General features: G+C 37.0%; 1 protein-coding gene across 2 annotated transcripts in view; it reads right to left on the bottom strand.

Moving 5' to 3' along the window:
* The window catches only part of mccc1 (methylcrotonyl-CoA carboxylase subunit), a 13,816-nt gene extending 1,465 nt beyond the window's left edge, over positions 1-12,351 (bottom strand). Inside the window, exons 1-17 of one of the 2 annotated variants that reach the window (XM_016442721.1) lie at positions 12,333-12,351; positions 11,509-11,552; positions 11,296-11,429; positions 11,114-11,209; positions 10,914-11,035; positions 9,550-9,697; positions 9,346-9,467; positions 8,775-8,886; positions 8,448-8,529; positions 7,759-7,886; positions 7,415-7,598; positions 3,458-3,567; positions 2,471-2,687; positions 2,228-2,314; positions 1,412-1,461; positions 273-410; positions 78-185 (exon numbers count right to left, since the gene is read on the bottom strand). In XM_016442721.1, coding sequence (XP_016298207.1) covers positions 78-185; positions 273-410; positions 1,412-1,461; positions 2,228-2,314; positions 2,471-2,687; positions 3,458-3,567; positions 7,415-7,598; positions 7,759-7,886; positions 8,448-8,529; positions 8,775-8,886; positions 9,346-9,467; positions 9,550-9,697; positions 10,914-11,035; positions 11,114-11,209; positions 11,296-11,376 — 1,785 coding nt within the window. In that variant the 5' untranslated portion in view covers positions 11,377-11,429; positions 11,509-11,552; positions 12,333-12,351. The other variant, XM_016442720.1, reaches the window with a different exon arrangement.
* Positions 12,352-13,432: the final 1,081 nt, after the last annotated feature.

The following is a 13,432-nucleotide window of genomic DNA, read 5'->3' as shown; positions in this document are numbered from 1 at the left end:
CATGTCAACATATTCTGTTACACCAAATACACAAAATAATGATCTTTAAAATAGCATCATATGACCCCTTTAAATACCTTTTCGATAGTGCCTGTCATGGGTGCAACAGCGCCACCCTGTGCACTGGAGCCACTAACACCAGCCAGGAACTTGGGCACAGGTACGTCCACCTGGGCACTTCCCTCCTAAACAAGGGCAAAAACAAACCACAAAAGATCATCAATAGTCTTGACTTAATGGTGAAGTGTAATATAAGGATGAAAGAAACCCACCATAGAAAAGATGTGTACGGTGTTGTCCAGAATGACTAGTTTGGGTCGGGACAGCACTCCATTGACGGAGCACCACAGGTAGGTCACGTCTCCCTCCATCTGCAGCTCTCCTGATACATTAAACACCTGACCTCCAGTCTAACAACCACAAATGAAGACGTGTGAAAGTTCATGTTTAGTACATAATGACACTTAACTTAAGACTATGTGAAATAGGGGTGGGCGATATACCGGTAGACACAATTAACCGAAGATAAGCTTAAATATATATATATATATAGATATATATATTGGACTATCGTCTCTATTGTGGTTACATGCTCACGTGATGTTGATGTGCTGTGTAGCCATGAAAACTTATCGTTTGCACACATTTTTAAAGCACTGCGGGTTAAAAACAAGCCACTGAAACGCAATCAGCAGCGAAAGAGAATTAATTACGCTATATGTACGTGCTGTCAGAGAGGCGCGTGCACATGAAGACGGTTATTTTTGCTGCTTTTAAGGCCTTGAACAGTTAAATACACACACTAGTGTGTGTCAAAATGCCCGTCTTTGCAAGTATTCTCGTAAACACAGTAATTTATGTCTTAAGGTAAAGCAAATGGCTGTAACAGTATTTTGGATCCGGGCAGCTCTTAAAGTGACAGCAGTCTAATACTCCTGCTGTCTGTCATTCATGTTAATCAAACAACAAAAGAGAGAAAATCTCTCACTGCTCTTGACTAAATCACTTTTGTTACTTTAATAAGAATAAATATATAGTTCATTTACACAGTGAAGAATATGCAGTGTTTTTATACATTTGATTAGTTTATAAAAATGTAGCATTTCTTATTTGTTTTGTTTTTTTCTCCTATTGCTTGTAATTTTTAGTCTTGCTTGTATTGTTAGTTTCTTATTTAATCACTGACTGTCTTCAGTGAGCTAGTTTTTATTTATTTATTTATTGTTTTTATTTAGGCTAGTATTAGTTTTTTGTGATATGACAAGAATTATGAAATTTCTATAGTATTAAAATTTTTGATATCATAAAGACCTTATTTAAAGCAAGTTTAAAGCAAAAACATAACTTTATTGAGATATATATATATATGCAGGTGTGCATATAACATTTTGCAGTCTAAAACAGAACTTACCTCCATACTGTATGTCCCATCTGGATTGTAAGTAATAGCTAATTCCACTTCTGCAAAAGAAATATTTATTACTTATTAAATAATAACATTGTCAGAAAGCAAAACATCATAATGGTGCTAAAAATGAGCTTTGTTTTCTTTAAGCGAAATATAATTTACTATATTTGAAGACACTTCTTGGTGAGATTCACTCATCTATACAGATCTTGCTGTGCAGATTCTATTTAAGGCTTGTTATGCTGAAATCCTCTATAATGATCAATGGCATCTCTTCAGTGCTCATATATAATGCAGACGTTTCTATTTCAAGACAATGATTTGATAGTCTTGACAAGTAGAAGAACTGATCATTCATGCATTCATAATAAATATTAATGTAAATTGACCCTCTGGAACTATTAGTCAAGAATCTGATCACAGCAATTATTCCTTTGACTGCAGAAACTTAATCATGATTATTCTGCAAGAGCTTGACCCCGGACATCAACAAAATATGTGACGCTTATCTGAATACTGAAGCACTGAATAAATCTTGAATAAGTAAAAGCAATTTTATAAAGTCAAAAAATAAATCTCAAAATTAAAAGGGTGCAATATGCACAAATTATTCATGCAGATATGAAAATGTACATAATATTTAATTAATATAACAAAATTTTAAAATGTGGAGAGAAATTGTTTGTCAGGAGTAGCTCTTCTTCTATAGTGATCATTCAAAGTCAAATCATATTGACAGGAGTGTATCAGTCACTGCTTCGGACTGTGTGTGTGTGTGTGTGTGTGTGTGTGTGTGTTTATCAGAGCATGAACGCTTACTGTCTTCCCCAAGCTGCAGTGTCAGGTTCCTGCAGTGCAGGACATTGAATCGTCTCCCGTTACTGGAGGCAAACGGAGAGAACATGTCTGCAACAGGAAGCTTAGGTTAACATCTCAAACAAGCTTCATGTGCCAAAACACACACTGTACCATCAATGAACACCAAAACCCAGCAGACTAAAGTTTGGACACACTTGAATTAGTTTCTCATGATCTTAAAAACTACAAACGATGCATTCTCACCACTGGTTTGGTTTCTGTATATCTCTGTATTCTGTTTTTCGCCGAGCAGCAGACCCAGGGCGGCCTGACAGAGCAGTGCATCGGATGGCCTTTGAGCTGCTGGGAACAGCTGATCATAGTGCTGCGGGATGAAGCTGGTGTGAACGTTTCCTGCCTCGAACTCCGCGTGCCCCGAAAGACTGAGTAAGAAGTCGATGTTGGTGTTGAGACCCACAATCTGTGAAATGCACATACACGATGTTAATATTAAGAATATTGAAGGAAGTCAAATTCTGATTCAGCTGTTCAGGTTAAGTAAATTATGCAGTAGTGTTGTTTTTAAATGTCTTGGAAGTTTATGGTTCAATATGTTACACAGTGGTGGCCAAACTTGTTAGAACATTAGTATTTTCAGCAGCTAAAAATGGTGTCAAGTCAGTTATTTCTATCTTTTGCTGTAGTGTGTCAGTAGGAAATTTCAGTTTACATTTCCAAACATTCATTTTGCCATTAATTGTAATATTCCAGTGAGATTTTTGTCTGGCGACAGCCAGTGCTCCACACAGAGATCTGATCTGATCATCATCCAGTCTGTCTGGAATGACATGAAGAAACAGAACAAACTGAGACAGACTCAATCCAGAAGAACTGTGGCAGCGTCTCCAAGATGCTTCAAGAAACCTAAACCTTTCCTACTGACACACTACAGCAAAGGATAGAAATAACCGACTTGAAACCATTTTTTAGCTGCTGAAAATACTAGTGTTCTAATCATTTTGGCCACCACTGTAGGTGCGGTCACATTTATTGTTGGCCTGCGAAATTTTGCTTACAAAATCCAGTCATTTCAATCGCAATCCGTGCGAATGGCAAAAAAGCTCCTTACGCAAACTTCACACGCATTTGGTTTGCTTGGTTTGAAAGTGCTGCAATATTGACAACGGACAACAGACATTTCCTCAGCAAAATTTCGCCAACGCAACCGTAAAGATTAGAATGTGTGCTTACGTTGTATTGTCGAAGGCAGTATCTGAGTCTCTTCAGAGCGGCTGAGCGATCTTCCCCCCAAACCACCAGTTTAGCGATCATTGGATCATAATGAGCAGACACTTCATCACCTTACATATGTTCAACAGACATACAGCAGTTAGCAACCAATCATAATTAAAAATAATTAACTTATAAATGCATTTTTTTAAAGATGCTCCATGAGTGTATCCTCCACTACACACAACTGTCGATTGTATTGTCATAATTATTACGTATTTTTCCTTCAGACTTTAAAGCTGCAATGCCACAGATGTTTTATGGTTTGTTGTGACGTACATCCATGTTTTGCCGATTTTATCGGCCGATATGAGCCTGTCATATCGCTTGCAGATGGTGTAATTACTTGGTTTGTTCAGCAGAGCACGCTCAATTGTTTGCAACTGATGACCCAGGTCACAGTAGTTACAGCAGTGTTGCCAAGTCTGTGGTTTTCCTGCGGAATCGGGCTACTTTAACACTGTTGCCACGGGTTGTTTTTCATGTCCACGGGTTGAAGCGACCCCAATAACATGATATTTATCCCATGGAATGCGAATTGTACCAGAGGAACCCCACCAAAAAACATGTATTTTACCACCCAGAACGCTATTGGGCTAGTTGAGTAACAATTGGGCAGGTTTTGTTGCGAAAACCTTGCAACCCTGAGTGACACAAGCCAACCCTATCACTTCAGTAAAGGAGGTCTCTTTTTCAGGCAGCGCCAGTGTCTTCATGACTCTTAACGGTAAGTTGCTAACTAGTTTGTGAAATACATAACTTACTGTAAAGTTAATAAACAATGACCCCATCTTTTACTCTCACAATGAGCTTATCATACTCATTTGCTACATTAATAGGGCCCGATGATTTCATGGACGGAATCGCGGAATCCAGTCATAAAAACGGAATTTATTGTACAACATGGAATTTTGCGGAATTTGTCATGTGTTTATGTATATATATATTCTGGTTATGTATAAAATGAATTCTATATACAGTACCAGTCAATAGTTGAATGGGAAGTGTGTCTAAACTTTAGACTGGTACTGTACTATAATATATACAAATAATATCGGCCGATATACTGATATATCTTTATCAATATACTTTTTTACTCCCTAATATCGGTATTGCTCCCCAAAAACCCATATCGGTCGGATGTGAATTTTTGTTTCATGCAAACTTCTAAGGGTGAATTTCACAAGACCACTCAGGGGACTTAACCAGACCATATTTCAAATGAAAATGAAAAGAAAATTAATAACAGAACAAAACTAAACAAGTATTTGGATAAAGATTTGAAGGCCATTGAGAAAATCTACATTATGACAAAACACACATACTACATATACCTCTCAAAATTTAATTAGCATAATACAAACACAGCAACAAAAATTGTTCTAATATTTTAACATGGGAAAAAAAAAATCAATTATTTAAACTGTAAAAAAAACAAACGATCCGCATTCACATGGCTCTGTAAAAACAACTTAGAACGCTGTATTATGCATGCAAGGCCAGTATTTAGTGATTTACTTAACTACATGAACTACTTACTCACTACATGAACACGCAACCCACATGCGCACGTCGTCACCATTTTTCAAATTCACATTTTTGTAGTTTATACACAGACAATAATTGTATCATTTTCAAAAACTTGCACTTTGAAACCCGTTTTCAAAAAGTTTGTTTTGAGGCCCCCAAAAACGCCACTGTCATGTAAATGAATGGCCAAAACGGCCATTTATTTTTGTTGTTGTTGTTGAAAACCTCCTCAAACTGTTTTATTTTTTTCACCTGTAAATGGTAAATCATAAGTCACGTGAGATTAAATGTAGAGTACCTTCTCGAACCCCCGTCTCTATGCGTGTGCACTGATCCCCCTGCGGCGTGGACAGGTGTAGTAGCGGCCCCGCTCCGGGAAGGAAGTCGTTATTGGGGTCTTCGGCATATATTCTGGCTTCAAAAGAATGACCCCGCAACACGATCTGCTTCTGAGAGAGGGGCAACTTCTCCCCCGCAGCCACCTGATGAACGAAGACACCACGTCTGATTAAAAAAAAAACGAATAAAACTGATTAAGTGTAAAGAAAGGTGTGATTGTGACCCCTTGTGGACGAATCTGCAATATTTGGGAAACAAGTGAATATTTTCAGTAGTTTCTGAAGTCCATGAGCTTGATCTTACGCGCAGTTGCCACTCCACCAGGTCTGTTCCCGTGATCATCTCTGAGACGGGATGCTCCACCTGCAGACGCGTGTTCATCTCCATGAAGAAGAAATTGTGCTGCGCGTCCATGATGAACTCCACAGTACCTGTTAGAATACAACCATTCAAACTTCTGCCAAGTTACAGATCTATATTGAATGTTTCACCAGTCGTAATAGTGAATAAATGATTTCCTTTAAATAATTATATTTTACTAAATTAAACGATATTAACAATTAATTATCAAATCAATATATATATTATCTATTAAAATCGGCAACATAAAAACAATGTGGGGTCGGTATGATTTTTAATTGTTTTTGAAAGAAGTCTCTTCTGCTCCGGGCTACTTTAACACTGTTGCCACGGGTTGTTTTTCATGTCCACGGGTTGAAGCGACCCCAATAACATGATATTTATCCCATGGAATGCGAATTGTACCAGAGGAACCCCACCAAAAAACATGTATTTTACCACCCAGAACGCTATTGGGCTAGTTGAGTAACAATTGGGCAGGTTTTGTTGCGAAAACCTTGCAACCCTGAGTGACACAAGCCAACCCTATCACTTCAGTAAAGGAGGTCTCTTTTTCAGGCAGCGCCAGTGTCTTCATGACTCTTAACGGTAAGTTGCTAACTAGTTTGTGAAATACATAACTTACTGTAAAGTTAATAAACAATGACCCCATCTTTTACTCTCACAATGAGCTTATCATACTCATTTGCTACATTAATAGGGCCCGATGATTTCATGGACGGAATCGCGGAATCCAGTCATAAAAACGGAATTTATTGTACAACATGGAATTTTGCGGAATTTGTCATGTGTTTATGTATATATATATTCTGGTTATGTATAAAATGAATTCTATATACAGTACCAGTCAATAGTTGAATGGGAAGTGTGTCTAAACTTTAGACTGGTACTGTACTATAATATATACAAATAATATCGGCCGATATACTGATATATCTTTATCAATATACTTTTTTACTCCCTAATATCGGTATTGCTCCCCAAAAACCCATATCGGTCGGATGTGAATTTTTGTTTCATGCAAACTTCTAAGGGTGAATTTCACAAGACCACTCAGGGGACTTAACCAGACCATATTTCAAATGAAAATGAAAAGAAAATTAATAACAGAACAAAACTAAACAAGTATTTGGATAAAGATTTGAAGGCCATTGAGAAAATCTACATTATGACAAAACACACATACTACATATACCTCTCAAAATTTAATTAGCATAATACAAACACAGCAACAAAAATTGTTCTAATATTTTAACATGGGAAAAAAAAAATCAATTATTTAAACTGTAAAAAAAACAAACGATCCGCATTCACATGGCTCTGTAAAAACAACTTAGAACGCTGTATTATGCATGCAAGGCCAGTATTTAGTGATTTACTTAACTACATGAACTACTTACTCACTACATGAACACGCAACCCACATGCGCACGTCGTCACCATTTTTCAAATTCACATTTTTGTAGTTTATACACAGACAATAATTGTATCATTTTCAAAAACTTGCACTTTGAAACCCGTTTTCAAAAAGTTTGTTTTGAGGCCCCCAAAAACGCCACTGTCATGTAAATGAATGGCCAAAACGGCCATTTATTTTTGTTGTTGTTGTTGAAAACCTCCTCAAACTGTTTTATTTTTTTCACCTGTAAATGGTAAATCATAAGTCACGTGAGATTAAATGTAGAGTACCTTCTCGAACCCCCGTCTCTATGCGTGTGCACTGATCCCCCTGCGGCGTGGACAGGTGTAGTAGCGGCCCCGCTCCGGGAAGGAAGTCGTTATTGGGGTCTTCGGCATATATTCTGGCTTCAAAAGAATGACCCCGCAACACGATCTGCTTCTGAGAGAGGGGCAACTTCTCCCCCGCAGCCACCTGATGAACGAAGACACCACGTCTGATTAAAAAAAAAACGAATAAAACTGATTAAGTGTAAAGAAAGGTGTGATTGTGACCCCTTGTGGACGAATCTGCAATATTTGGGAAACAAGTGAATATTTTCAGTAGTTTCTGAAGTCCATGAGCTTGATCTTACGCGCAGTTGCCACTCCACCAGGTCTGTTCCCGTGATCATCTCTGAGACGGGATGCTCCACCTGCAGACGCGTGTTCATCTCCATGAAGAAGAAATTGTGCTGCGCGTCCATGATGAACTCCACAGTACCTGTTAGAATACAACCATTCAAACTTCTGCCAAGTTACAGATCTATATTGAATGTTTCACCAGTCGTAATAGTGAATAAATGATTTCCTTTAAATAATTATATTTTACTAAATTAAACGATATTAACAATTAATTATCAAATCAATATATATATTATCTATTAAAATCGGCAACATAAAAACAATGTGGGGTCGGTATGATTTTTAATTGTTTTTGAAAGAAGTCTCTTCTGCTCACTGAGGCTGCATTTATTTGATCAAGAATACAGTAAAAACAGTAACATTGTGAAATATTGTTACTGTTTCAAATAACTTTTCTATATATCTTCAAATGTAATTTATTGCTGAATTTTCAGCATCATTCTAATATGCTGATTAGAAACATTTCTGCTTGTCATCAATGTTAAAAACGGTTATTCTGCTTTTGTGGAAACTGATACATCTTTTCAGGATTTTTTGCTGACTAGGAAGTTGAAAAGAACAGCATTTATTTGAAATAGAAACTGATCTCTTTTGATCAGTTTAATGTGTCTTTGCTGACGTCACATGGCATTATCATCACCTGCTCCTACGTAGTTGACTGCTTTAGCTGCTCGCACAGCGGCCTCTCCGAGTTTCCTCCTGACCTCAGGACTGATGCCCGGCTGTAGTCACACACACACACACACACACACACACACACACACACACACACAAATCAAGCCAGGGGTGCGTTTCCCAAAAGCATCGTCAGCTAACTATGGTAGTAAGTTCCATTGAAATCTATTGGTAACGACGGAACTTGTGACCATAGTTGCTTTTGGGAAACGCACCCCAGGTGGGTTTCATTAACACAAGCATACATCACAGACTTCACCATAATGCAGAAGATGCAGAATGTCATATTTACCCCTGGAGCCTCCTCGATGATCTTCTGGTGTCGTCTCTGTACACTACAGTCTCTCTCGAACAGATACACCGCATCGCCGAACTGGTCACCAAACACCTGCACCTCAACGTGTCTAATGCAACAACAAACACTCATGTATTACATCAGAAATGTGACCCTGGAGCACAAAACCACAGGTATATTTGTAGCAATAGCCAACAATACATTGCATGGGTCAAAATGATCGATTTTTCTTTTATGCCAAAAATCATTAGGATATTAAGTAAAGATCATGTTCCATGAAGATATTTTGTAAATTTCCTACCATAAATATATCAAAACTTCATTTTTTCAGATTCCAGATTTTCAAATAGTTGTATCTCGGCCAAATATTGTCCTATCCTAACAAACCATACATCAATAGAAAGATTATTTATTCAGCTTTCAGATGATGCATAAATCTCAATTTGAAAAAAAATTTACCCTTAAAAACTGGTTGTGTGGTCACATATATCGGTGTACTGGTTTTGTGGTCACTATATATATATATATATATATATATATAGTACTGAGCCTGATCAACCAAACAGACCTGGGGTTCTCAACAAACTTCTCGATCAGCATCACGTCGTCGTTGAATGACTTGCGGGCTTCTCTGCGAGCCGATTCCAGCTGCTCGTGAAACTCTGCTTCTGAGTGTGCGATTCGCATTCCCTGCAGGAGGCGGTGCAAATAAAGCGTTGCGATTTCAAGTATGCGTATTATTACAGAACGCTTTAGTGCAAACACAACCTACCTTTCCGCCGCCGCCACGAACTGCTTTGATCATCACAGGGTAACCGATCCTTGCGGCCTCGCTTTGAAGTTTGCCATCTGATTGGTCCTCTCCATGGTAACCCTCAATGATGGGCACGCCAGCAGCTGACATAATGTGTTTAGATGTGCTGAAACAAAAACAAAGACGGACTGAAACTTAGAAACTAGAAAGGAAAGTTTAGTTAAATGTTGGCTAGACAAAGCTTTGCCTGAAAGTTAAAGACTACACTATACAGATATTCAGGCATTGCTAGGTAAGAATTATACTTTTATGGAAATAATATACTTTAAAAGAATATACTGAATGTAATGTTTTAGGAAAATGTGCAATTTAATGAAAATGTATTATAGTTAATTAATATGAAATGCAATTAGTTAAATGCAACTATATTTTATGTAATTTCATAATTCTGTTGTTTTTGAAATAAAGTGTACTGCTGATTGTACTGATAAATATTACAATATTTTTTAGTTTACCATAAATGTAATTTCTATTGAAACTTATGCCATGTACTTAAAAATACTTTGTAAAAATGTAAAAGTTGCAATTAAATATAAACTTTAAATTCAATATCAAATTACGTAACTTGTATTTTAATCCATTAAATATATATATTTTTACATCCCTTGTGAAAATTAACCATGGTTTTATTATAGTAAAAGTGTAGTAACCATAGTTTTTTTTTGTAGTAAAACTATGGTTAATTTTCATACGGGATGTGCTTTAGCATGTTAGTCAACACATCAAAATAAGCGTACGTCTTTAAAGCACGACAAAAGATTATTAAAACAATAATTATTTAAAATGTACTTTCAAGTAAATCTTAATTTGATATTACAAAGTGCACTTTTTAAAAGTTAACCTTAACGGTCTCTCTTTAAGTACACTTACATGGCCTTTATTTTGTTATTTATTTGTGTACATACAGTATTTTCAAAATATACTTTTAAGATCTGAAGTACATTCAGATCATCAAACGATTAATCGCATCCAAAATAAAGGTTTTTGTTTGCATAATATATGTGTGTGTACTGTGTATATTTATTATGTATATATAAAGACACACAGTAAATATTTACATGTATATATTTATAAATACATTTAATATAAACATAACATATCTTTCATGTGTGTGTATTTATATTTTATACATAATAAATATACACAGTACACACACATATATTATGCAAACAAAAACTTTTATTTTGGATGCGATTAATCGTTTGACAGCACTAATATTAAATACAATTAAGCTCACTGGTTTTAGTTACCAGGGCTTTTCTATGGTATTGTTGCACCGCTGCTACAGTCAAACAACTATTTGTTTTTTTTATGTAATGTACCTTTTGATTCCCATGTCCCGAATGGCTGATGACGGCGGGCCGATGAAGATGATGCCTTCTTGTTTGCACAGTTCAGCAAACTCTGTATTTTCCGACAGGAATCCATATCCAGGATGGACCGCCTGACCAAAACAGATTTAATCAAGAAAAAGTCAGACTCCCTATTCAGCTATAAATAAAACATCTTAACATTAGCACACCTGTGCAGAGGATTTCTTGGCGACATCCAGGATCTTGTCCATGCACAGGTAACTCTGCTGAGATGCTGCTGGCCCGATATGATACGCCTCGTCCGCCTGGCATTACAGACCCAGTTATATCACTATATTATCTGCCTATGATCAGAATATGCCAATGCATGTATTTGTGAGTTTTCTCTCACCATGGCCACATGCATGGAAAGTCTGTCTGCGTCGCTGTACACCGCAACCGAGCGGACGCCCATCTTCTTAGCCGTCCGCATTACCCGGCATGCTATCTCTCCTCTGTTAGCAATGAGGACTTTCTCAATCCGACCTGTACATAGAGAAACAACACTTATCAGTGGCATCATGAGTTATAATAATAACCAGCATTAGGTAACAACAGCTCTTACCCACAGATGCATGTCTGGTGGATCCTGTGGTCCAGACCGGTGTCCTGCAGACAAGACAGCATGAGATCTGAACACAAGATCTTACTTCATGTGTTTACTAAATAGTCTGAATGGAGTCAAGGGCGAATTCCTCTGCAGAGGTGACCTCTTCGTTTCATGTAAAACCACAATGTATATTAATAACTACAAGATGCTAAACAACAAAGTGTTAATGCAAAACTGTGCACACATATACAGATAACTTAATTATGCACACCTTGCACCAAATATACATTCATTAACAATAACAGCATTTTCTTCCCTAAAATATGCCTTCACGTCAGCATTCACAAAGATACCCTTGCAATGAAATTCATATCTCGAACGGCATTCGTTTAAAAGAGAAATATATGATATTTCAAGCAAAGTTTGAATGTCATTTCTGACAGCTCGACTGATTTCAGTGCAAACTGTTCTGATATACAACCCCATATGTGATGAACGCCATATTGTTTCTTTATATTTGATAATAAAGTAGTGTGTAACTTACAGCAGGTGTTTGTTTATAGCTCTGTTGATTCGCGTTTTCAGAAACACCGCAGCCATGATCACTGTGTTGTTAGCATATAGTGCAACTAATGCGACTCTGCTCCAAAACAGCGCGCTAATTTCATATACTTCATGGGTTTCACAGCTTCATTCTCATAAACTCGATGGAACACTTCCAAATATTTATACTCAGTTGAATTATTCCGAGTAAAATGTCATGAAAACGATCATATCAGTAATGCTACGTGTAGCCGCTGGAAGAGCAAACGCATTTGGGTTTGTCCTCATCCACTTACCGTACTTACAGCAGCCAATCAGAAATGGGAGCTTGGAGGCGGGGACTGACGTATGTGTGTAAGAATTGTGGGATATGAAGTACAGTAAGATAATAAATATGCCAGCGCCTTCACTTCAGTTATACTATATAACTTTCGACCCTGTAGCGATTAAAAATAAAACAGCGTACCTCTTGCTTCACAGGGGAGCTACTTTTCTCTGTTTATGAATATAACGTGACACTCACGGGCCAATGACATGTGTATGCAGTTTCCCGCCAAATCCGTCCCCTCAGAAATAATAAGGTTCCGTTCTAAATCGCGTCTTCTCTGAGTAAGTACTTCTTTAAATAAGTAATTATTTAGCGACCATTACAAGTACATTTTATATAGTTAAAGTGTAAGTATGTAAGTAATATGATTCATGTTGTGCTTCTCATGACGGTGCCATTTGGATGTGCACTTCAGAATCTCACAGAAAGCATGTAATCCGGGTAATTGTGTACTTTTTTGTTTAAAAAAAATAATGGGGAACATTTCTCAGGTTAAATTTAGTTTAAAAATGTTTTATTTAATTTTTTTCCAGACACAAGCTTTAAAGCCTTACCTATGAAAACGCCAAATACAAAGTAGTGAGGCATGTTGTCACACTCTATGAAGTCATGAAACTGAAGTCATTGCATTTGGAAACAAAGATGGAGTTCTCAAGGTGAATGCATACCTTGACTCTAGGAGTCTAACAACTACAAATCAAGTCAGGAATCTTGGTGTGATTCTGGAGACAGACCTTAGTTTCAGTAGTCATGTCAAAGCAGTAACTAATTCAGCATACTATCAAAATTCTGAGAGAATAAAGAAATTAGTTACAATCAAATCGGCTGACTTCCTGTGCCATTCAGTATACATTTTTGTAATGCTTACAGAACCTGAATGATATACAATGAGGAAATAAAAGGGAAAAAGAAGAGCGAACAGAACCATAAAAAAGAGAGGGAAAAGCAAAATAAAAAATAAAAAAACCCGCACAAAACAAAATGTCTACATAAAATGACAAAAGCTACACAAAAGACAAACAGAAAGACAAAATAAAAGGCAAAAAATAAACACTAATACCAAAAAAG

This window comes from Sinocyclocheilus anshuiensis, unplaced genomic scaffold, assembly GCF_001515605.1.
Source record: "Sinocyclocheilus anshuiensis isolate Anshui unplaced genomic scaffold, SAMN03320099.WGS_v1.1 scaffold988, whole genome shotgun sequence".
In the NCBI taxonomy this organism is placed as follows: Eukaryota; Metazoa; Chordata; class Actinopteri; order Cypriniformes; family Cyprinidae; genus Sinocyclocheilus; species Sinocyclocheilus anshuiensis.
The sequence above is the reverse complement of the archived record's forward strand: the minus strand, read 5'-3'. Positions and strand labels throughout refer to the sequence as shown.